Source organism: Hemiscyllium ocellatum, chromosome 24 (genome assembly GCF_020745735.1).
Source record: "Hemiscyllium ocellatum isolate sHemOce1 chromosome 24, sHemOce1.pat.X.cur, whole genome shotgun sequence".
NCBI lineage: Eukaryota > Metazoa > Chordata > Chondrichthyes > Orectolobiformes > Hemiscylliidae > Hemiscyllium > Hemiscyllium ocellatum.
In genome coordinates, this window is record NC_083424.1 from 57,951,365 (window position 1) to 57,975,833 (window position 24,469).

Sequence of the window (24,469 nt, forward strand, 5' to 3'; positions counted from 1 at the left end):
TTCCACACACAGCTGATTTGAAAATATTTTCCCAGCTGTCTTCAGTACTGGTGGAGGTTTCAAACATTAACACCATTTCCCTCTCCACAGATGTTGCCAAACCTTCAATGCCAATGAGAATGTGGGGGAGGGGGCATGGGAATAATAAATAAATTTACAGATGACACAAAAATTCCCTCCACAATTGTTTCCTACTCTTCCCTTTTGCCCATCTCCACACTCTAAGATCCACCCCAACCCTCAATGACACACTCCTCCGATCCTCTCCCACCCCGTATGATCCACCCTACTCCCTCTGATGCGCCCTTTATGATCCACACCCTCTGGTTCACCCCTCATGAGGGACATAGATAAAGTGAATAGCAAACGTCTTTTCCCTAGGGTGGGGAAGTTCAAAACTACCACATTGTTAAGGTAACAGGCAAAAGGTTTAAAAGGGAGCTGAGAGGCAACTTTTTCACACAGAGGGTGCTTCACTGTGGAATGAACTGCTGGATGAAATAACAGGTGCAGGCACAGTTACAACATTGAAGAGACATTCGGACAGGTGTATGAATTGGAAAGGTTTACGGGAATGTGGGGCGAACGCTGGCAAGTGGGACTAAAAACAAAATAAAATGCATGAGATCGCAGCGGGAGTAAGTTTGCAAAACTGGGTCAGTATGACCAGGTTGGACCGAAGGGTCTGTGCTGTATTACTGACCCTCCCCAGGGACCTCCATTGTCTTCACTCTGTTCCGGTTCCTCACGTGCGTTTTCCCTATTGGCTGCACCTTTGTTTTGGGATGAACCGATTGGGTGCCTCTGGGGGAATGTTGCGGGCCCTTATTGGCCGGTGAAAGCAGACGTGGCGCTGTCCCCACCCCCTCACGCTTTGATTGGCTTTGCTGTGGTCCCGCCTTTTCCCTGCGGTGTGACTGGTCCGTGGTCTGGGCGTGGCTCTGCCATTGGCGGCTGTCGCTGTCAGTCAGCGGTGGAAGGATCATGGCGGCGGCAAGTTTACTGGAGGAGTATCGGAGGATGCCGAGCATCACTCGGGCCTATACCAGCGCCTGTGTGCTCACCACTGCGGCCGTGGTGGGTGGTGGGTGGTGGGTGGTGGGTGAGGGACTGTGGAGTATTGGGGTGAGGGTGAGGAGGAGGGTGGGGGGAGAGAGTGGCTGTGGAGTATTGGGGTGGGGGGGAGAGTGTGAGGGGGATGAGGGTGAGGGTGAGGGTGAGGGTGAGGGGGTGGGGGTGAAGGTGAGGGTGAGGGGGTGGGGGTGAAGGTGAGGGAGGGAGGGAATGTGGGTCTGATGTGTGTAGTCAATACTGTCAGAATTTCTCATGGTACATTTGGCAGGTGTGTGTCTGTGTCTGTGTGTCTGTGTCTGTGTCTGTGTGTCTGTGTCTGTGTGTCTGTGTCTGTGTGTCTGTGTCTGTGTGTCTGTGTGTCTGTGTCTGTGTGTCTGTGTCTGTGTGTCTGTGTCTGTGTGTCTGTGTCTGTGTGTCTGTGTCTGTGTGTCTGTGTCTGTGTGTCTGTGTGTCTGTGTCTGTGTGTCTGTGTCTGTGTGTCTGTGTCTGTGTGTCTGTGTCTGTGTGTCTGTGTCTGTGTCTGTGTGTCTGTGTGTCTGTGTGTCTGTGTGTGTGTGTCTGTGTCTGTGTGTCTGTGTCTGTGTGTCTGTGTAGAATGGGTTAGGAAACACCACACGCTGGAAAGCTTTAACGGTTACTTTGCAGAGAGGAGCAGTGTTATGTTTGGGATTGCTGGACAGGTTGTACTGTACGAGGATTTCTGGATGCAGTAGACACTGCTTCAAGGGCGCTAAATGTTTGGGAGGTAGCATTCTACAATTCTGGGCACATGTTAAGCAGCAGCAGTTCCTGCAGCTGTGGGTATGAGAGCAAGTGTTGATAGAGAATGTTGTGAGAAAGCGATTGTGGTAACAGTTTGTCATGATGGATTTGTACTCCTGATCTCTGGGTGCAGAGCCATTAGGTTATTCTATCCATATTGTATAACATGCCAGTGGTTCTCCTGTAACATTGCAAATATAGGGTCAATGCAAGCAGATTCAGAGGGTGGGGAATAGCACAGAAACCTCACGTGTTGAGGGTTACTTTTTGGACTGGAGGCCTATGACCAGCAGTATTCCACAAGGATTGGTGCTGGTCCACTGCTTTTTGGTATTTTTATAAATGATTTTGACGCAAATATTGGAGGTATGGTTAGTAAGTTTGCAGATGACACCAAGATAGTGTAATGTCGTGGACAGTGAAGAAGATTATCTCAGAGTACGATAGGACCTTGATTAGATGGGTCAAGGAGTGGCAGATAGTTTCATTTAGGTAAATATGAGGTGTTTTTATTTTGGTAAGGTAAACCAGGGCAAGAATTATACAATTAGTGGTAGGGTCTGGGAGTGTTGCTGAACAAAGAGACCTAGAAGTGCAGGTGCATAGTTCCTTTGAAAGTAGAGTGGCAGGTAGACAGGGTGGTGAAGGAGGTGTTTGGCATGCATGCTGTCATTGATCAGATCATTTGAGTATAGGACTTAGGATGTCATGTTGCAGCTGTACAAGGCTTTGGTAAGGCCACTTTTAGAATACCACATTCACTTCTGTTGACCTTTCTATGGGAAAGATTTTGTTAAACTTGAGAGAATGTAGAAAAGCTTTGAGGCTGTTGCTGGGACTACAGGGATTGAGATATTGGGAGAGGCTGAATAGGCTGGGGTTTTTGTTCCTGGAGCATCAGAGACTGAGGGGTGACTTTTGTAGAGGTTTATAACATCATGAGGGACATAACCTTTGTCTTTTACTGTAGTGGGGGGAGTCCAGAACTAGAGGGCATAGGTTTTAGGCGAGAGGGGAAAGATTTTAAAAAAGACCTGAGGGGTAAATGTTTCGCGCAGAGGGTGGTGTGTGTATGGAACAAGCTGCCAGAGGAAGTGGTGGAGGTGGGGACATTTACAACGTATATAAAGGCATTCGGATTGGTTTATGAATAAAAGCATTTAGAGGGATTTGGGCCAAACGTTTACAAATGGAACTGTGGCAGATTGGGATATCTGTTTGGCATTGATGAGTTGGACCTTGTTCTGTGCTGAATGACTCCATGTAATTCATCTGTTTTATATTGAATTCTTGAACTACAATATTGCAATTTGAATTCTCACTGTCTCGGTTATTATAATTGGTCTCCCATGTAGTAACATTGTCAATCTGCTAGTGGACCTGAATGATACTTTTATAAATCATTCTTAGGGTGTGGGCATCACTGAATGGCCAGCTTTCATTGTCCATCTGTAATTAGCCTGGAGCAGATGTTGATTAGCTGGCTGTTTGAATAATTACAATCCTTGTAGTGCAGGGAAATCCACAATACTGCTACTGAGGGAGATCAGATTTGAACCCACTGGAAGAAAGGTGATATATTTCCAAGTCAGGATGCCGTGTGGTCTGGGGGGGAACTTACGGGTGGTGATATTCCCATGCATCTGCTGCCCTTGTCCTTCTAGTCAGAAGTTATTATGGGTTTGGAAGGTGCTACCAAAAGATCGTTGGTGAATTTTTGCAGTGTATGTTGTATATAGTAAATACTGCTGCTCCTGAGTGTCGATGCTGGATGTGGTGCCAGTCAAGCAGGCTACTCCATCCTGGGTGGTGTCGAGCTTCTTGAGTGTTGTTGGAGTTGCACCCATCCAGGCAATTGAGGAAAGTTCATCATACTGGGCGGCACGCTGGCACAGTGGTTAGCACTGCTGCCTCAAAGCGCCAGAGACCCGGGTTCAATTCCTGCCTTGGGCGACTGACTGTGTGGAGTTTGCACATTCTCCCCGTGTCTGCGTGGGTTTCCTCCGGGTGCTCTGGTTTCTTCCCAAAAGTCGGTGGAGTTGTGGATAGTGAGGAAGGAATTGGTAGGTTACAGCGGGATATAGATAAGTTGCAGAGCTGGGCGGAAATGTGGCAAATGGAATTCAATGTAGCTAAGTGCGAAGTCGTTCACTTTGGTAGGAATAACAAGATGATGGATTACTGGGCTAATGGTAGGCTACTTGGTAGTGTGGATGAGCAGAGGGATCTTGGTGTCCATGTACACAGATCTCTGAAAGTTGCCACCCAGGTAAATAGTGCTGTGAGGAAGGCATATGGTGTACTGGGCTTTATTGGCAGAGGAATTGAGTTCCGGAGTCCTGAGGTCATGTTGCAGTTGTATAAGACTCTGGTGCGGCCTCATCTGGAGTATTGTGTGCAGTTTTGGTCGCCATACTATAGGAAGGATGTGGAAGCTTTAGAACGAGTGCAGAGGAGGTTTACCAGGATGTTGCCTGGAATGGTAGGAAAATCTTATGAGGAAAGGCTGAGGCACTTGGGGCTGTTCTCATTGGAGAAGAGAAGGTTTAGGGGAGATCTGATAGAAGTGTATAAGATGATTAGGGGTTTAGATAGGGTAGATACTAAGAACCTTTTACCGCTAATGGAGTCAGGTGTTACTAGGGGACATAGCTTTAAATTAAGGGGTGGTAGGTATAGGACAGATGTTAGGGGTAGATTCTTCACACAGCGGGTTGTGAGTTCATGGAATGCCCTGCCCGTATCAGTGGTGAACTCTCCTTCTTTATGGTCATTTAAGCGGGCACTGGATAGGCATTTGGAAGTTATTGGGCTAGTATAGGTTAGGTAGGATTCGGTCGGCGCAACATCGAGGGCCGAAGGGCCTGTACTGCGCTGTATCCTTCTATGTTCTATGTTCTATGTGCGGGTCAGGTGGATTGGCCATGCTAAATTGCCTGTAGTGTTAGGTGAAGGGGTAAATGTAGGGGTATGGGTGGGTTGCGCTTCGGCGAGTCGGTGTGGATTTGTTGGGCCGAAGGGCCTGTTTTCACACTGTAGGTAATCTAAATCTAAATACTCCTGTCTTGTGCGTTGTAGATTGAGGACAAGTTTTGGGGAGTCAGGAGATGAGTTGCAAGGTGCGATATTCGTAGCTTCTGACCTGCTGTTGTAGCCATTGTGTTTATAAAGTGAGTCCATTGGAATTTTTGGTCACTGTTTATCCCCAGAGTGTTGGTAGTAGGACATTGAGTGATGACAAAACCATTGAATTTTGATTTGAGTTATTGTCTCGTGCATTTTGTTACAAATTACAGTGAAAAGTATTGTGTAGTGTTGCCACTGTCTGGCACCATCTTTAAAGCACAAAAAACACCCAAAAGGTAGAATATAAAGGCAGAAGAATAAAGAAAGTGTCCGTCCTCACATTTGTTCTTGTTAAGTGCTCTGCCGTGGGCCTGAGTCCCCTTTGCTGCGCTGCTGCCACTGGAATGAAAGTTGCCACTCTTGGATGCCAACTTGCTTCCACCCATGACCTTGCTGAATTCTGCCAATGCAGATATTGTTGATGCCGCTGAGTGGTGCACCAGTCCAAATTCAACTCTGCCACCACTGAGAGTCTGCTTCAGGCCTCCATGAATCTGCACTGGCCACAGATGCTGCTGGGAAGCCAGACCTGCCTCTGCCGCTGCCGCTGCAGCCAATGGGCAGCAGTCATGTCATCTCTTATTGGAGATGATCATTGCCTGGCATTTGTCATGTGAATGATGTGAATGTTACTTGCCACTTGTCAGCCCAAGCTTTGGTGGTGGACGTTGCAGGTTTCAAAGGTTTTATTGAAGGAATGTTTGTGAGTTACTGCAGTGCATCTTGGAAATACAGACTGGTCTCTTGAGCGTTGGTGCTAAGGAGTGAATATTGAAGGTAGTGCCAGCCAAGCGTGCTCCTTTGTCTTGAATGCATCACACCAGCAAAAGAGTGAGGCTCATTAAAGAGAAAACTTGGATTTTTTTTAAGATTACTTACAGTGTGGAAACAGGCCCTTCGGCCCAACAAGTCCACACCGACCCATCGCAGCGCACTCACCCAGACCCATTCCCCTACATTTACTCCTGCATCTAACACTACGGGCAATTTAGCGTGGCTAATTCACCTAACCTGCACATTTTTGGACTGTGGGAGGAAACCGGAGCACCCGGAGGAAACCCACGCAGACACGGGAAGAATGTGCAAACTCCACACAGTCAGTCGCTTGAGGCAGAAACTGAACCTAGGTCTCTGGGGCTGTGAGGCAGCAGTGCTAAGCACTGTGCCACCGTGCCGCCTGGTACCTTTGATGATCTTAGGACTTCCTAAATGCTTTTGAGCCACTAGAGTATAATCAGTGTTGTAGTGCAGTTAATGTGGCATCAATCTCATGCACAGCCTGAGCCTACCGTTAACGAAGTGATATCAAGCAGGCAATCTATTATTAGTGGCATTGATTTGAGGATGATATTTTAGTTGGGACATTTGTCCTGCCAAATAATGTCACAGTAGTTTTTGTGATATTTGATATGTTTTTGATTATTGCTTTTAGTTTGTGACCTTGGTGCACCTTGCAGTTGACTGACTCCTCTGTATAATTGTATACTCTACAGCAAAGAACCTTTGCTGATTTTTGTCTCTTCCTTCCTTCAATCCCTGGTCCAGGGCAGTGGCTCAGATTGCCTACTGCATCAAAAGCAAGGATTAAGTTTAGGAATTTCCAGTCTGCATTGCACTTTTCTGTGTACTAACCAAATAAAACCAACCTTAACCTGTTAACCGCAATGATCGTTATCTTTCTGAGAGAGGTAAAGGTAATCTTTAACTACCTGAGTACAGCAGCATGAACTTGACTGTCTCCAGTATCCTTTCTGTTCTTTTGCATGTTGTTTAATAGGATGTTTGTGTGCTGCTTGTTTATTCAGGCTGCTATTGAGCTTGTATCCTCTAGTTAATGTTTCCAGTAAACTCACTCTCTTCTCTTTTTCACAGCAACTGGAGTTCATTACTCCATTCCAACTTTATTTCAATCCTGACTTGATAGTCAAGAAATATCAGGTACATTTAAACAATATATATCAACTCATATTTTGCAATGCATTGCCCTGTGATATCTTTGATTTATTTCCACACTGCACTGCATTGAATCCAGCAGTTGTGTAGTTCACCCCTTGTTTGGTAATCTTAATTCAATAACTTCCAGTATAATATGCTGAGAGTTTATAAAGTTTATTAAATCGTATAGTATGCATGTGTGTACTTAATTCATTCATGTTCCTCTTATTTATTTGCAGGTGTGGAGACTACTAACCAACTTTCTATTCTTTGGGCCTTTGGGATTTAGTTTTCTGTTCAATATGATCTTCTTGTATCCTTTTGTGTGATAGAATGGGATGGCAGATGGGTTTGAGTTGAATAAGTTTTACAGACCCAGCCGTGAGTTCTGACCTGATTCTGATGGTGTTGGGAAGACAACACAAACCCCAGAACCCAAATAGGAGCTGACTGTCAGCAGCAGTGTGGCTTGTTTTTTGTTCTGATTTATTTTAATGCCAGGAAGTGAAACTGAATATAAAGTTAGAGCTTAAAGAACTCTAATCCTGTTTGGTTGCTTAGTGGAGTTATCGTTGAACTTGTTTCATTGCGAGTTCACTTGCTGCTGATGAGTCAAGCTTGAAGGAGTGAGCTTTCCAGCCCAGCAACAGGCCATTTAGCCCACCAGATTGGTGCGTGTTGTAAATTCACCCTTTTTCTATCCTCTCTCATCGTCCAGAGACTTTGCAATCTCTCTCCTGCAGCTGGTTAAAGGTTTGAAATATTGGGCCTTTGCTGGTCCAGGATGAAATATGCTCACTTTACAAAACACTTCAGTGAGTGGGCAGCACCTTCTTACAAACTTTGACCCACATGTGAAGCAGCTGGAGACTGAAAGCTGTCCAAGGTCTGCAACCCTTCCTTCTTGGATAAGAATGTGTTGAGATCAGTTGGAGGTACATGGTTTCTTCTCTGCAGCCTGTAAAGGTCATGTGCCTTTGATGCTACACAGCTTTCTGGGGTCCTTAACACTTTGAACCTTTTCAAAGTTCTTTTCAATATAGTTTTAGAAATCTGCTTGTGGCCTTCTTGATGTCTATCATTTTACAGCTGGGAGTAAATTGTCAATGGTTTCTCATTTGGAAAATCTTAATGCAAATGTTTTGGTAAAGAAATGAGTCATTGACAACTACACACAGTTAGAAGTGCTTATAATTAGCTGTGGTTGCACAGAGGTGGCCATTCAGCCTGAGTTCCCACCAGACTGACCACCTCTGCACTGTAACCCAAAGGCATTAACTCTTGGTGGGATTCATGAATGCCTACCAGAGCCTGTGTAACGTAGGCATATTTCATGTTTGAAATCAGCTAGCAAGAATAGCCAAGATAACCAGTTGTGGGGACAGAAAATCAAATCCAATCTCATTCTTTTCCAGTGCACCTTCTCACTATCTTTTTCCAGCTGAGGTCTGCTGGAGCTATGTATTTTTATTTGTTCTAAGAGTTTGGGAATTGCTGACCAGTCCAGCCCATGAGAAGGTTTGAAGAGCTGCTGCTGCTGTTAGGATTGGTAGATTCTCAGATTTTGATCCAGTGAGGTAGTGAAGGAATGGTAATGTACTTTCAAGCCACAAGAGTGCGTGGAGGAAAATCAGGTAATGGTGTTCCCGTATTTCTGCTGCCCTTGTCCTTCAGGGTGGTAGACGTCACTGATTTGAAAGCTTCTGTTGAAGGAGTGAGCATTTCAGCACAGCAATAGGCCATGTAGCCCACCAGATTTGTGCGTTTGTAATTAGATTAGATTAGATGACTTACAATGTGGAAACAGGCCCTTCGGCCCAACAAGTCCACACCCAGACCCCTACATTTACTCCTTTACCTAACACTATGGCCAATTCACCTGACCTGCACATCTTTGGAGCACCCGGAGGACACGGGGAGAATGTGCAAACTCCACACAGTCAGTCGCCTGAGTCGGGAATTGAACCCGGGTCTCTGGCGCTGTGAGGCAGCAGTGCTAACCACTGTGCCACCGTGCCACCCACTATTTATCTATCTTCCTCTTAACTACATCTATCCAATTGGTTTGCTCGGTTCCCCGTGCCAACGAGTTCCCGTCTGTGGGTAAATAAGTTTTTCATTGATCTCTAGATTTATTACGGAGTCCTTGTATTTATGATCTTGAGTTTTGGACTTTCCCCACAAGTAGATCCATCTTCTACTTTGTTGAATCCCATCATAATTTTTTTTAAAAAACTAGATCACCCTTTTATTTTTAGAGAAAAGAGTTCAAGCCCTGTTCAGATTGATCAAACATGTTTATGTTTCACCTTTCTGAACCTGATCCTAGCATCCTAATACAGCGTGGCTGTATTCTGCTCACTCTACATGGGTAGGATTTGTAAATTGAGATACGGCTGTTAGACTGCACCTTTACCCATCACATCCCAGATGGAACCACTGACAAGTGAGTTTTTAGGATCTTCTCAGTATTCAGCAAACAGTAAACATTACTATACTTGTCTTTCTAGAGAAGAAAACTAAAAAATCTCTGTTACCAAACCTTTCACAAGCACTAGATGTCTCAAGTCACTTTACAATCAATGAAGTACTTTTGGAATATTGCCTATGTTACAAATGACAACGTCGCAGCCAATTTGCAAATAGCAAGGGCTCTTCTGCACTAGTAGTGTTCCTACTTCAGGACCTGGAGACCCAAGTTCAAGCCCACATGCTCCAGAGGTGTATAATAGCATCTCTGAACAGAGAGATTAGAAAATAGACAAATAAAAAGAAATTGCAGACAATATCCCACAACAGCAATCAGATAATGACACAATAATCTGTTTTGTGATGTTGATAGAGGATAGTTATTAATCACAGCTCTGGAGGTAACTCTCCTTGATGATCAAAGTAGTGCTTTGGCATATTTTACATCCACCCAAGCAGGTAGTTGAGTCACTGTTTTCTCCTCTCAATAATTTTGCCAAAGTCTGTGTGATTTGAACCCAGAACCTCTTGAATCAGAAGTAAGTGTACTATTGATTGAGCCACAGACAGCAAGAACAAACCAATTGTGCGTGAGTTACCTGCTCTCTGATGATTGTGTGCTGTCTCTTAGGCTCATAAACACGGAAGACTGTCGAAACCTGAATAAACTTCAGGTTTTCTTGAGCTGACATTATTAGAAACCTGTACATAAACTTATTCTGTTCTTGAGCTATAATTAGTTCTTATTTGCATAGGAGGATGTGTGTATTAAGATTTGAGATTGTGACCCTTGCACATTTTTAAACTATTTAGCTGTCTGTAGTGCAGTGCGTGAGTAGTGCTGATAGAATGTAAACTTCATGTAGAGCAGGATTGAGAGTTGGAATGTAATTGGAGGACAGTGGAATTCAGAATCCCTTAAAGTCAGAAATCTGTCTTTATTTCTGAAAAAGTATAAACTACTTTGTTCATATTTATAACAGAACCTGTCCATGTGAACATACTATCAATAATTAAACTTTCTCTAATTGTTACAAAAAATATGAAAATAGAGGAAGTTCATTAGAGTATACTGTATTAAATAGATTAAAAACCATTTGACTCATCAGGCTGTTTGACTTGCTTGTTAGAGCAATCCAAAACTAATTCCACTGCCCTGCTATCTCTCCATGACCCTATATCCATTCCCAAACTTATCCCATTTTCCCCAAATCTAATCTAATTCCACCACCTTGCAATAATAAAAGAACTCCATAAGTTAGAAATCTGAAACAAAAGTACAAGTTCCTTGAGAAACTCGGGTAGTCTGGCAGCATCTGTGGAGAGAGAAACATAATTAATATTTCACGTACAGTGACCCTTCAAAATTGATAGCATCTGGGAAAATGTGATATTTGCCAGAGATTTTGGATTGTTGGAGGAGATTTCCGAGAAGTGTCAAAACCACCAATTTGAAAACACTTGAGATTTTAAAAAGTGGGCCACCTCTGTCATCAGAAAGTAATGGGTGATAAAATGGCTGTATCAGATGTCGATATGATCAAGGACAGTTTTTCTCCAAACTCTGTGCACTGAATGATTATAAGACTGTCTTTTTCCTGAAGGTTTGAATCACTGTTTCTTGTGTTTAATAGTAAAATGATGTCTCATCTTTGTGCTTTCAAACAAAATTACCCTGTAAGGATATCTGACCATGTGGAAAGTGTCAGTTTTGTACTTTTCCTTGAATCCCACAAACTATGTTAACTTGTCCCTGTTGTTAACTGGAATAAGCAGTACGGGAATAGTTGAGTCATTTTAGGGAAGCTGAACATACACATGAGAAAGGAGGGAATAGAAAGAATGCTCAGGTGGAGCTTGAAAACTGGCACACACTGGTGGGGTGAATGGCCTTTCTCTGTGCTGCAAACTCTGTGCAATTCTGTAATCATATCACAAAATCTACAGTAATTGTCAAAGTGAAGAAGCAAGCAGTCAGATCATTTAAAAGCTAATACAAAAGGATATGCGAAAACATTGGCTGAGTCAAAGTTTAACCTTTACCCAATGCAGTCCATGTGTTTGATCCCCAAAAGTGAATTTTGTTCTGTGTCAGTTCAGCTCATCTATATTAAGTTGGCTTCAGCTCACCAAGATCAGCCATCAGATTTGCTCATGACCCCTGTCTAGCAATTCTTGCTGTACAGAGTCAGGCTCACTTCTGATATCTGAATACTTGACTGATTGTGTGGAGATCTCGGCAGGTTCCAAATGTGGCCATTTGTGGGAAGTTCTAAGAATGAGGTTAATGAGTCCCAACCCAGCATGGTTGAAGTGCAGGAAATTTCAGTAGTCAGGCAGTAAGACGGAGGTTGCAGCCTTACCTCCAACCTTTCAGAACCCCAGCAGGCACAGAACTGAATGGAATCTGGGATTTCACACCAGCTGCTGTCCATAATCCATCTGTAATGACTGAATCCCCAACTCTGAAAACTGGCTGGTTTTGTGTGTGTCACTGGGCGGAGTTTGGGTTGAATACCCCTGGCTCCTAGGGACTAGATCTGATAGTAAATTGCAGGTTGTCTTCTTTTACTCTGTCCCAGATACAGATACTGTCGAATGTTGGAAGAAGGATCATTCAGGGGAAGAACGGCTGACTTTCTGCTCATGTTTATTTTTGGTGGGTTTTTAATGACAGTATCCTTTTTGCAGTGTACCTGATAGCGAAAGTGGTCATGATTGTGGTCTCTCATATAGTGCTTCTTTATAAACTGAATATTTTTCAGATTGCTGAGTGCTTCTTTCTAAGCCATTGAAGATCATTCTGAACTTGTTGTGGACTGTGCAGTGACCATTCCAAAGCTCTTCTCTAACTGTCCACCATCCTGAATATCCAGGCTGAGCTGTTTGTGATAGAAAGAAAGGTTCATATTTATATGTTTCACAGCCTCTGTATATCCCAGGAAATTAAGTACTTACTCAATATTGCAATTTTGGGAAATGGTTTATAGTAAAACATGACGATTAAGTTAGCCTGGAGCAGCATTCTGTAGAGGAATAAGACAGTGCTATTTTCTGGGTCTGTAGATTGAAAGAAGCAGAAACGGCCTTTAGTAGAGTGATATGGTCGTCTTGTTGGATGTGGGAGTTTAGGGAGAGTTTGAGTTACTGAGGATTATATCTGCAATAAATGCCATTGGTTGCAAATCCTATCAGATCAAATGGATCAGTTGGAGAGACAGTTAAAGGTAATGAGGAATTTACAAGAGCAAGGGGATGTGATGGATGGCAGTTATAAAGGGGGAAAGTTGCAGATACAGTCACATAGATGGGTTAACTCCAGGGAAGGTAAGAGAGAGAGGCAGGTAGTGCAGGAGTCTTCTGTGACTATCCCCATTTCAAACAGGTATGCTGTTTTGGAAAATGTAGGGGGTGATGGATACTCAGGGGAATGTAGCATGAACAGTCAAGTTTCTGGTATCGAGACTGGCTCTAACACAAGAGATCAATTGTGTTAGGTGACTTTCTAGTCCAAGACACAGACAGACGTTTCTATGGCCAGCAGCGAAAGATCGGAATGGTGTGTTGCCTCTTTGTTGCCAGGATCAAGGATGTCTCTGGTCAGCATGGACAAGTTGGACTGAAGGGTCTGTTTCTGTGCTGTATATCTCTTTGACTGACTCTATGACCAGTGTTGTCACGCTGTGGTCTCACTCAACATGTTCAGCAATATCTGTCACTGGGCTGTGACTGATCAGCCATGCAGGAGCAGGAATCATTGGACTCTGACTGAAAGGCCAATTAACAATGAGAATCACAGGTTTCTGACTGGGCCAGTCGGCAGTGAGAATCATTTGGGGTGGAGAAAGCTGCTGTTAATCACTAAAATACCAGGAGTGTTTTCAAAGACTGGTATACCACTGTAATCTGGATGTGGCTATTTACTTTCGATTGGCTTCCATCTCTCAGCTCTGACCATGTGTAAATGACCTTGGTCAGAAATGAGCTGGTGTCTCTGGTTTGGAGAAGTTAAATTCAAAATAGAGAATGAAGGGGAACGTGGCATAGTTATATCTAGAAATTGCTAACAATGTTGTTCAGGTCAGGAGTAGTTTATACATCACTAATGGGCAAACAGAGAAATGCTGACCTTTTAGCTCAGTATGGGAGGGCATGCTGCTAATGTTACCTTTTAACATCTTACTCAGTTCCATGTTCATCAACAGCAAAAACAGAAATTGCTGGAGAAACTCAGCAGGTCTGGCAGCATCTGAGGAGAGAGAAATGGAGTTAATGTTTTGAGTCCAGTCATCCATCAGAATAAACTAGATTGAGGTGTTTCATCTTCTGATTAAAAAGTAAAACATCATTCTCGTTTGTGATAGCTGAACTAAACAGTGAGTGAACCAACCAAATGGCAGCCAAGTTCCATGAAACTATGGCCCACTGAATGAGAACCTAGCCTAATCTGCTCTTCCTGTCCAGGATCCTTGACTCTTGTACTCAGCTGTTTGGAATCTTTGCGAGCTTGTTCTTCCTGGGTCAGGCCTTCACCATCATGCTCGTGTATGTGTGGAGCAGGAGGAACCCGTTTGTACGAATGAATTTCTTTGGCCTGCTAAATTTCCAGGCTCCATTCCTGCCTTGGGTGTTGATGGGATTCTCACTGCTTTTGGGAAACTCTGTCATCGTTGACTTGTTGGGTAAGATTTGGAATATTGGAATTTACCAAGTTTATATCATCCCTTCCCAGCCTAATTTAATGAATTACAGTTAAGAACCGGGTTCATGAACAAATGCTTCAAATTTTCCACATGAAAGAGAGGTCTTGGATATCTATGCACACATTCCTCTCCTTATTTTTAATATTATTCTTCAGCTGTAACTTGAGAGGAGATATTTAATTTGGCTATCTCCTCGTCAAATCAAAATTCTACCCAGTTACCTTGGTTTCCCTTAGTAATGCAAACTTCTGTGGTTGTTGGAAATCTGAAGTTAGAACATAGAACATAGAACAATACAGCACAGAACAGGCCCTTCGGCCCACGATGTTGTGCCGAACATCTATCCTAGATTAAGCACCCATCCATGTTTCTATCCAATTGCCGCTTAAAGGTCGCCAATGATTCTGACTCTACCACTCCCATGGGCAGCGCATTCCATGCCCCCACCACTCTCTGGGTAAAGAACCCACCCCTGACATCTCCCCTATACCTTCCACCCTTCACCTTAAATTTATGTCCCCTTGTAACACTCTGTTGTACTCGGGGAAAAAGTTTCTGACTGTCTACTCTATCTATTCCTCTGATCATCTTATAAACCTCTATCAAGTCACCCCTCATCCTTTGCCGTTCCAACGAGAAAAGGCCGAGAACTCTCAACCTATCCTCGTACGACCTATTCTCCATTCCAGCTGAAAATGTGTTGCTGGTTAAAGCACAGCAGGTTAGGCAGCATCCAAGGAATAGGAAATTCGACGTTTCGGGCATAAGCCCTTCATCAGGAATGATGAAGGGCTTATGCCCGAAACGTCGAATTTCCTATTCCTTGGATGCTGCCTAACCTGCTGTGCTTTAACCAGCAACACATTTTCAGCTGTGATCTCCAGCATCCGCAGACGTCATTTTTTACCCGAAGATATTCTCCATTCCAGGCAACATCCTGGTAAATCTTCTCTGCACCCTCTCCAAAGCTTCCACATCTTTCCTAAAGTGAGGCGACCAGAACTGCACACAGTACTCCAAATGTGGCCTAACCAAAGTCCTGTGCAGCTGCAACATCACTTCACGACTCTTGAATTCAATCCCTCTGCTAGTGAACGCTAATACACCATAGGCCTTCTTACAAGCTCTATCCACCTGAGTGGCAACTTTCAAAGAGCTATGTACATAGACCCCAAGATCCCTCTGTTCCTCCACCTGACTAAGTTAGAAACAGAGAATTATGCAAACGTTCAACAGGACTGGTAGCCCATGTGAAGAGGAGACTTCAAGTCATAACAGCTGAGGAGAAATCAAATTCTGCAATGTTAACTTGGTTTCTTGATTCACAGGAGATGCCTGACCTGGGGTCAGGTGACGCCTGCATGGGAATTTGGGGTGTGTGGGGCTGGGCAGAGGGGAAGATGCTGGTGGTTAGAGGGAGGGGACGTGAGGGAGGAGTAGCTGGCACTGAGTTTGGGGGGGGGGGTGCTTGGTGCGGGTAAAAAAAAATCATAGTACAGCACAGGAACGAGCCTTTCGGCCACTGTGTCTGTGCTAACCATTGTGCTGTTCTAAACTAATCCCATCTACCTGAATGCGGTCTGTACTCCCCTATTCCTTGCCTATTCTTGGATCCATCCAAATGCCTCTTAAACATAGCTATCATATCTGCTTCTATTACCTCCTCTGGCAGCACGTTTATAGGCACCTCCCACCCACTCTGTTTAAAAATAAAATCCTTTACACATCTCCTTTTAAACTTTTCCCTTCTGACCTTAAATCAATGCCCATAGTATTTGACATTTCCACCCTGGGAAAAAGACTCCTATCCACTCCGTACATGCCCCTCAAAATTTTATATACTTCTTTCAAACCACTCTTTGATTATCTAGCACCCAGAGGGAACCCACGCAGACACTGGGAGAATGTGCCCACTCCACACAGACAGTCGCTCGAGGGTGGAGTAGAGCCCGGGTCTCTGCTAACCACTGAGCCACCATGCTGCCCTGAGTCTTAGCCATGAGGACAGTGTTGGTCTGAGTAGATTGGGCGGGAAGGCTACATGGTAAGGCAGATGAGTAGCGGTAGATGCTTAAGGAGATACTCCATTCATCACAACAAAAATATATCCCAGTGAGGAAATAAAGGATGGTAAGGGAGCTCAAAAAAATCATCCATGGTTAAACAAGGAAGTCAAGGATATAATAAAGTCAAAAAGTAAATTCTACCATATTGCAAAGGCCAGTGACAGGATAGAAGATTGGGAAACTTTCAAACATTAAACAAAGGGATACTAAAAAAATTAATGAAAAAAGCTATGGTAAATTACAAAAAAAACTAGCACAAAATATCAAAAAGGATAGCAAAAGCTTCTATAGGTATATAAAAGGAAAGAGTCACTAATGTGACAGTTGCTTCCTTGGAAGATGAAACTGGAGACTTAATAGTGGCGGTCAGTGAGAGGGTAAAGGTGTTGAATCAATACTTTGTCCTCCACCCTGAAAACTAAGGCAATAGTATCATTCCTGTTGGAATAGGCAGGTCAGAGGCAATCGATAAGGTAGAACATAGAACAATCAACATCGATAGGGAAAAGGTATTAAGCAAACGATTAGGATTGAGGATGGACAAGTCCCCTGGGCCTGATGGCTTACGGCCTCGGTTATTAAAGGAAGTGCAGCGGAGATAATAAATCCATTGGTTACAATATTCCAAAATTCCCTGGATACAGGAAAGGTTCCAGTGAATTGGAAATTGGCTAATATAATGCCCTTAATTCAAAAAGGGAGGGAGGTAAAATGTGGAAATTTATAGACCAGTTAGTTTAATATCTGTTTTTGGGGAAAGTGTTGGAATTAATGTCAAAGAAACAATATCAGGACACTTGGAAAGCCAAAACACTATCCATCTGAGTCAGCATGGTTTTACGAAGGGAAAATCATATTTGACTGATTTGTGAGAATGCTTCGAAGAAATAACAAGCAAAGTGGATAATGGGGATGCTGTAGATGTAATTTATCTGGACTTCTGGAAGGCATTTGATAAGATGCTGCACAAAAGATTGGATCATATGGGATTAGGAGTCATTTATTAGCCTGGATAGATGGTTGGCTTTTGGACGGAAGAGTGTGTTGTGGTAAATAGGTCCTTCGACCCCAGCTATTTATAATCTACATTATACTTGGGTACAGGAATAGAAGGCTCTATAACCAGACTTACAGATGATACAAAAATGGGTGTGATGGTAAATTGCAGTGAGGAAAAAGAACCTTCCAATGGATTTCAATAGGTTAGAGTGGGTCAAAATGTGGTGATAGAGTTGAACGCAGAAAGTGTGACGTCATGCATTTGGGTCGAAAAAGTGGGAAGGTGATCTAATCTTGATGGGGAGAGACTTTGGGGTGCTCCAGTGCAGAAGGCATCTAGGAATACTCGTTTGAGTCCCAGAAGACTAGCATGCAAGTACAGCAAATAATAAAGTGAATGGAATGTTGGCTTTTATAGCTACAGGAATAGAATATAAAGGTAAGAAAGTATTGTAGCAACTGTACAAGATATTGGTAAGACTGCACCTGGAGTATTGTGCACAGTTTTGGTCCCCTTATTTGAGGAAAGATGTAGTGGCATTGGAGGCAGTTTAGAGGAGGTCCACGAGATTGATCCCAGAGATGAGGACTTTGTCATATGAGGAGGGATTTAATATTTTGGGCCTGTACTCTTTGGAATTTAGAAGAATGGGGAGAGATCAAATAGACATGAAGCAGATGCTTTCTGTTGTGGGACATTGTAGAACAAGAGGTCATAGTCTTCGGATAAGGCATAGCAAATTTAAAACCATTGAGGAGAAACTACTTCTCACAAAGGTATGTGAATCTGTGGAATTCACTACCCCAAAATGCGGTGGATGCTGGGTCAGTGAGTAAATTTGTGATGTTAGATTTTTAATTGGTAATGGTTTGAAGGGACATACAGAGAAGACAGGAAAATGGGGGCGAGGAGCATATCAGCTATGATCGAATGGCGGAGCAGACTAGATGGGCCAAATGGCCTAAATCTGCTCCGATATCTTATGAACTTTAGTAAAGTCTATGTAGATAACAACCACTGTCCAATTCTTATCAATCACCTCGTCACATCCTCAAAAAGCTCAATCAAATTTGAGACATGACCTCTCTGTACAGTCATGCTGATTATTTCTAATAAGATGCTTCTTATCAAAATGTGAGCAAATCCCATTCCTAAGAATCTTCTTCAACAATTTCCCGGCAACTATATAATTTCCTGGGTCATCTCTGTTGCCTTCCTTTAAACAAACGAACGACATTGGCTATTTTCCTGTCTTGTGGCACCTCACCTATGGTGAAAGTGGATATAAAGATGTCTGTCAAAGTCCCAGCAATTGCCCCCCTTGCCTCCCCCTGTATTCTAGGAAAGATCCCAGCATGCCCTATTATCCACCTTAATGTTTTTCAAGACACCCGACACATTCTGCTCCTTATTATCAATATACCCTAGAATATCAATATACCCCTCCTAATCTTACCATTATTCGCTTCCTTCTCCCCGGTGAATGCTGATGCAAAGTCATTAAGGACTACTCCCTCTGGTTCCATGTATAAATTCCCTCTTTGTTCTTGAGTAGACCTACTCTTTCTCTAGCCACCCTCTTGCTCAGAATATATATATATATATATTGAATGCCTTAGGATTCTTAATAATTCGACTTGCCAACCACATTTCATGGTCCTTTTTAGCTCTCCTAAAGGAAACATGAAAGAGTTGAAATAAGGAGTTAAGTATTTCCTTAAGGGCCTTGTCTGACTTTGGTTCCCTAAACCTTATGTTAGCTTGCTTACTGTTTTTTGACTAAACTCTCAATGTCTCTTGTCATCCAAGGGTTCCCAGATCTTTTAACCTGAAAGGCTCCCACATATCAAATGTTGATTTACCCTCAAACAGCCACCTCTAGTTTCTCCAGTTCCTGCCTCATACAGTTGATATTAGCCACCTCTAAGTTACCTGCAGACCAGTGTTATTAATAACTGTTTTAAAACAATGGACTTATGATCACTTCCCAAAATAATCCCTAAATGAAACTTTGATCCCTTGGCCAGGCTTATTCCCCAGTACAATGTCCAATATGGCCCCTTCCCTAGTTGGACAACCTGTATATTATTCTGAAGAAATCCTATCAGACAACTACCAAATTCTGACCCGTCTAAGCTCCTAGCACTAAGGGAGGGGATGTTAAAATCACCCACTACAACACCACTGTTGTCTTTACATTTCACCATGATCTGCTTATGCTATTGGGAGGCCTGTACTAAAGCACCATCATTGTGATTATGCCTTCCTCGCTTCTGAGTTCTAAGAATATGTCCTTGCTGGATGAGCCATCCAAGATATCCACTTGCTGCAGCTGTGACATTCCCCTTCATCAGTAGTGGAGCTCCCCCACCTCTTTTCCATTCTCCCTCGATCATGTCTGAAGCATTGAAATCCTGGAGTATTGTGAGCTACAAGTCCTGTTCTTCTTTTAACCAAGTTTCTGTAATGGCTACAGCATAGTTTCATGTAATAATTCGGACTCTTCACTCAACTGTCTGATCTGTTATACTCAATAGATAAAAGTAAAATAAAGTTTGGGAGAAGATTTGTAGCTCGGGTGCTCGTTGTTGTGGTTCTGTTCGCCGAGCTGGGAGTTTGTGTTGCAAAAGATTCGTCCCCTTTCTAGGTGATATCCTCAGTGCTTGGGAGCCTCCTGTGAAGCGCTTCCGTGATGTTTCCTCTGGCATTTATAGTGGCTTGCCCTGCCGCTTCCACAGATTCTATCAACAAACGCATTGACCTGGACCCGATGTACCGGCCACTGCAGCAGACAGCAAGAACTGACAACCAGAAGCGGCAGAGACAAGCCACAAACTCCCAGCTCGGTGAACGGAACCACAACAGAAGTAAATATACTTCAGGCCATCAGTCTAGCTGCATTTGTTAACCTGACCCTGCCTGTGTTTCCAGTTAGACTTAGTTGATTAAACCTTTTCTTTGTTCTCAATCACTCCACATGCTGACCTACTGCACTGAAATCCACCCCACGCTAGTTTATATCCTCCTGAATGGCACCAGCAAACCTCCCTGATAGGATATTAATGTCCCACTGTCATCCTACAGGTCACCAGCCCTGGAAAAGATCCCAATAATTCAGATATCTGAATCTGACCCTCCTTCAGCAGCTTTTTAGCCATGCATTCAACTGTTATCATTCTGACATCACTGTCATGTTGCAGAGGGTTAGGGGGAGGAAGGAGAGACTGGCATTGGATGGAGTGAGGGCAGAGAGTACAGGTTGGTGTTGACATCAGGAAGGGTGGGTGAGTGTAGAGGTCAGTGTTGGAGGGACAGGGAGGAGAGAGGTGAGAAATTGACAGTTTTGTGGTGGGGCTGATTTGGGAGTGAGATTAGAGGAGATAAGTGTTAGATTCAGAGGCAGAGGAGTGCACAGGAGATCACGAATCGTGTACAAATGAAAGAATCTCAGGGGACCAGAGAAGGACACCAGGCTTTGAATTGTGTAGTGATTACTCCTGTTTGTAACTATGAACCTTTTGTGAGAGCCTCAAAGGCACTATCAGCTCTCCAGTCCCTAGAGCCAGTGGATGCCAATTTTGATTGCCTTGAACAGGTGTTTCCACATCCCTTTTGCTACAGGAATTGCTGTCGGCCATATTTATTACTTTCTGGAAGATGTATTCCCAAACCAACCAGGAGGAGTGAGGTTGCTGGTTACTCCAGGATTTCTGTAAGTGTTGTTTGTCCTTTATACTGACTAATGTTTGTTCATGCAAAAGACAATATGATGGTTGAGGGAATCTGACTACCTTTGACTAAGCATTGGGGAGTACCCATCACTCCAGTAATATGACCATTCTTCTACCTTTTCATCAGTATCATTTGTTACTTTTGTTTACGTACGTTTAAGATCCTCTCAGAGCACCTTTTCTGAAAGCTGTTTATTGATACTGGGCTAACGTGTTATGGCATTGGTTAACTCTCCAGTGCATGTGCTGATGAGTTAGTGGGTATTGTCACGGTAAACCCAAGCTGACTGATGGAGTGTGGCACATTCTTTGGCAAGTGCCTATCAGATTTCCTTGGTTTTTCAGGCAGTGCTTGCCTGATGCAAATTGTTCAGTTGCAATCCTGTGAATGAGCTGCTAGTGCTCTGGGTCCCTGTCTCTCAGACACTACTGTAGCTTTTGAGAATTTTTATAGTAATGTTCATAAACAATGTAATTGTGTTTCTTCCTCTTACAGGAAGGCAATATTTGATGTTGCAGAGGAAGATCCCAATTACGACGTGTTGCCTGAGGACCAGCCTGGAGAGTTTGGTTGGGGTCAGGGGCAAAGACTTGGGGAACAGAATGAACAGAACCCTAATGGACAGCAGTGATCTTTCACATTCCATCGAGAAACTGGACACTTCTGAAATGAAGTTTTTTAATAATGTTATTTTATGTAGAATTTGTGCTGCTTTCATGGTCTTTGATTTCCAACTTTTGGCAATTAAAATGCAAATTGATCACAGTTACTATCACGAGCAAATTGCAGGATATTCTCCGTATGGAGTATCTATTTAATTCTGTTTTGAACATTTTAATTGCAAGGTCATTGTATCCTAGGTGCTTATAATGAGAGAGATTCTTCGTGCAACTGAATATTTAAGACAGCAGGCCTGCTGGCTTTTTCCAGGCTGCTGTATGAATGTAGTGTCAAAGAATCTTTGATCCTACCAAGGAAACTGTGGGGCTACTGTGATGTTCCTGTGTCGAAATACTTTATTGACTTTAGTGTTGAAACTCACAAGGCAGCATTGAGAGTTAGCACCTTCAGGAAAGTGGGGCAAGGAATCTTTGGGTGTGATTTTGACTGGGGTTTCTGCACTTGGTTTATCATTATCTAAGTTCCTGTCCTTGTTCCAAATGCATTCTGGAACTGAGATTCAGCAAAGGGATGAGCTGTTTGGGACAGAAATGGAAAAGCTTTTGTCCACTTGGATTAAGCCTTGTTATTTATGCCTAGAGAAATGATACTTTCTGATAATGATAATCTCTTTAAAACCAGCTCCTAATTTTAAAAAAAGTCACAAGTATTTGTTGCAAAGTCTTTGAGAGGTACCAGGATCATCTTTTGTTTTTGTTTCATACTTGGATTAAATGTGAGGACTGAAGGTTTTGATTTTATGTGAAGAGACTTGCACTCAAGGGTGTATGTGTATGTGATTGGATACTCCCTCTATCTTCTTAATTCATTATATGATGTTTAGTTCTGATTCTTGTGCGGTTTGTTGATATTTCAGATTGTTGATTTGGTATCAATAAATTGTATAGAGGCTATGAGGCTGGATTTGGGAAGCCTGTTGCTTACAATTATGATCCCTGTAGAGACCAATAACTTGAAGTTAATTTTATAGTACCTGATGAAAATAAAAATAAACTGAATGTATTAAGACTGTTACTGTAATAAAGAAACCAGAATTAACATTGGCCAAATGTTGTTCACAGACAATCAACTAAAGCTGTCCTTGTATTTGAGCACTGTCTTACAACCCTTGCTGTGTATAATTCTTTTAAAAGATGTATGTTATTGGAGAACCCAGTTTCCCAGTATTCTCAGCTTTCCAGAACGCCCACTCCTTCCTTGGCCCTTTTTAAAGGTTGTTCCATTCTGCCTGAGCATTCCAGGACCAACTTACACCATTAGCTAATGTGTGAATCTATTTCTTGTCCCTTAAATCTCATCCTTGAACAGACAGCCATCCTGTTACGTCTTTCCCTGCCCTTCACAGAAAATGCTGGTATTGTTCACTTAGTGTTTATGTATTTGAAAAAAGCAGCAACCCCTTTTCCATGGTTAGGTGGGAAAACTTTTGATTTTTCAACAGATTTCCATATGGGCTTCTTTTCCAGGATGGCCAGATCACCTCAACTGGTCTCTAAGAAGACTACTTGTTTAACCACCAGAACAATTCACCTTAAGTTTAATGAGACATTTTAAAGTCTTGCACTTCTAACACAATGTTGCCTACTGATGTGAAAGGAGACTAATCTATCTTGTACAGACAAGCTGAGGAGTTGTTGGTATTGATATTTTCTGATACTTTCCTTGTATTTCCTATATTTTCTCCCAGACATAAATTCTTGTGAATTTTATCATGTTAGCACATTTAATAAACATCGTACTATACCAGCTTTGGAGAACCCAATCTCCCAGTATTCTCAGCTTTCCAGAATGCCCACTCCTTCCTTGGCCCTTTTTAAAGGTTGTTTTGTTGCTTCAGTATTGATAAAACTAGAAGTTTCGTTCCCAAACACAAAAGTGAGCTTCGGATGAAACTGGGAAAGGTGGTTATCCTGATGGGAGTTGTTGTGTCATGCCCACCTATGTGATCGACAGCATAAACTACATGCTCTAGAAATGGCATCTCAACTGCTCAGTGTTCAAATCAGGCAACAGGGCTTACTAGACCTTTCAGATGGAGATGTCTTACTTTGGTAAGACAGCTGACTGGCAGTCGAACTCTAGGCAGCTAACTCCACCTCGGTGAAAGTGAGAATGCAGATGCTGGAGATTTAGAGTAGAGAGTATAGTGCTGGAAAAGCACAGCAGGTCAGGCAGCATCTGAGGAGCAGGAGAATCGATGTTTCGGGCAAAAACCCTTTGTCAGTTATATAAACTATAACTGCTCAAAGTTTGGGAGAAGATTTGTAGCTCGGGTGCTCATTGTGGTTCTGTTCACTGAGCTGGGAGTTTCTGTTGCAAACGTTTCATCCCCTTTCTAGGTGACATCCTTAGTGCTTGGGAGCCTCCTGTGCTGATTCCTCCGGCATTTATAGTGGCTTGTCTCTGCCCCTTCCGGTTGTCAGTTGCTGTCCGCTGCAGTGGCCGGTATATTGGGTCCAGGTCAATGTGTTTGTTGATAGTTCAGTGGATGAGTGCCATGCCTCTAGGAATTCCCTGGCTGTTCTCTGGCTTGCCCTATAATCATAGTGTTGTCTCAGTCGAATTCATGTTGTTTGTCATCTGTGTGTCCTATGTAGTGTTTTGTGCAGTCCTTGCATGGGATTTTGTACACTACATTGGTTTTGCTCATGCTGGGTATTGGGTCCTTCGTTCTGGTGAGTTGTTGTCTGAGAGTGGCTGTTGGTTTGTGTGCTGCTATGAGTCCTAGTGGTCGCAGCAGTCTGGCTGTCAGTTCAGAAATGCTCCTGATGTATGGTAGTGTGGCTAGTCCTTTGGACAAACAGGAAGACAGCTAACAATCCGCATCCACGAACACCAACTAGCCACGAAACAACACGACCAGCTATCCTTAGTAGCCACACACGCAGATGACAAACAACATGAATTCGACTGGGACAACA

The 24,469-nt window shown here is 43.1% G+C and overlaps 1 protein-coding gene across 2 annotated transcripts; it reads left to right on the forward strand.

The window, feature by feature from the left end:
- Positions 1-971: 971 nt before the first annotated feature.
- On the forward strand, positions 972-22,591 carry LOC132827425 (derlin-2-like). 2 transcript variants are annotated; one of them, XM_060844112.1, is made up of 7 exons: positions 972-1,077; positions 6,835-6,900; positions 7,137-7,210; positions 11,949-12,042; positions 13,853-14,048; positions 20,757-20,847; positions 21,363-22,591. In XM_060844112.1, the coding sequence occupies exons 1-7, from the start codon at positions 985-987 to the stop codon at positions 21,496-21,498; spliced, it is 750 nt and encodes a 249-aa protein (XP_060700095.1). In that variant the 5' UTR covers positions 972-984; the 3' UTR covers positions 21,499-22,591. The 2 variants fall into 2 exon arrangements, with proteins under 2 accessions (XP_060700095.1, XP_060700096.1); XM_060844113.1 differs by lacking the exons at positions 20,757-20,847; positions 21,363-22,591 and adding an exon at positions 19,874-20,350.
- The last annotated feature ends 1,878 nt before the right edge of the window (positions 22,592-24,469 follow it).

Excerpts from the sequence above, each read along its gene's own strand:
- LOC132827425 (XM_060844112.1), top strand. The coding sequence starts at position 985 with ATGGCGGCGGCAAGTTTACTGGAGGAGTATCGGAGGATGCCGAGCATC. Across the intron at positions 1,078-6,834 it reads TGCTCACCACTGCGGCCGTG|CAACTGGAGTTCATTACTCC; the intron begins GTGGGTGGTGGG and ends TCTTTTTCACAG. Across the intron at positions 12,043-13,852 it reads TTGGTGGGTTTTTAATGACA|CTGTTTGGAATCTTTGCGAG; the intron begins GTATCCTTTTTG and ends TCTTGTACTCAG.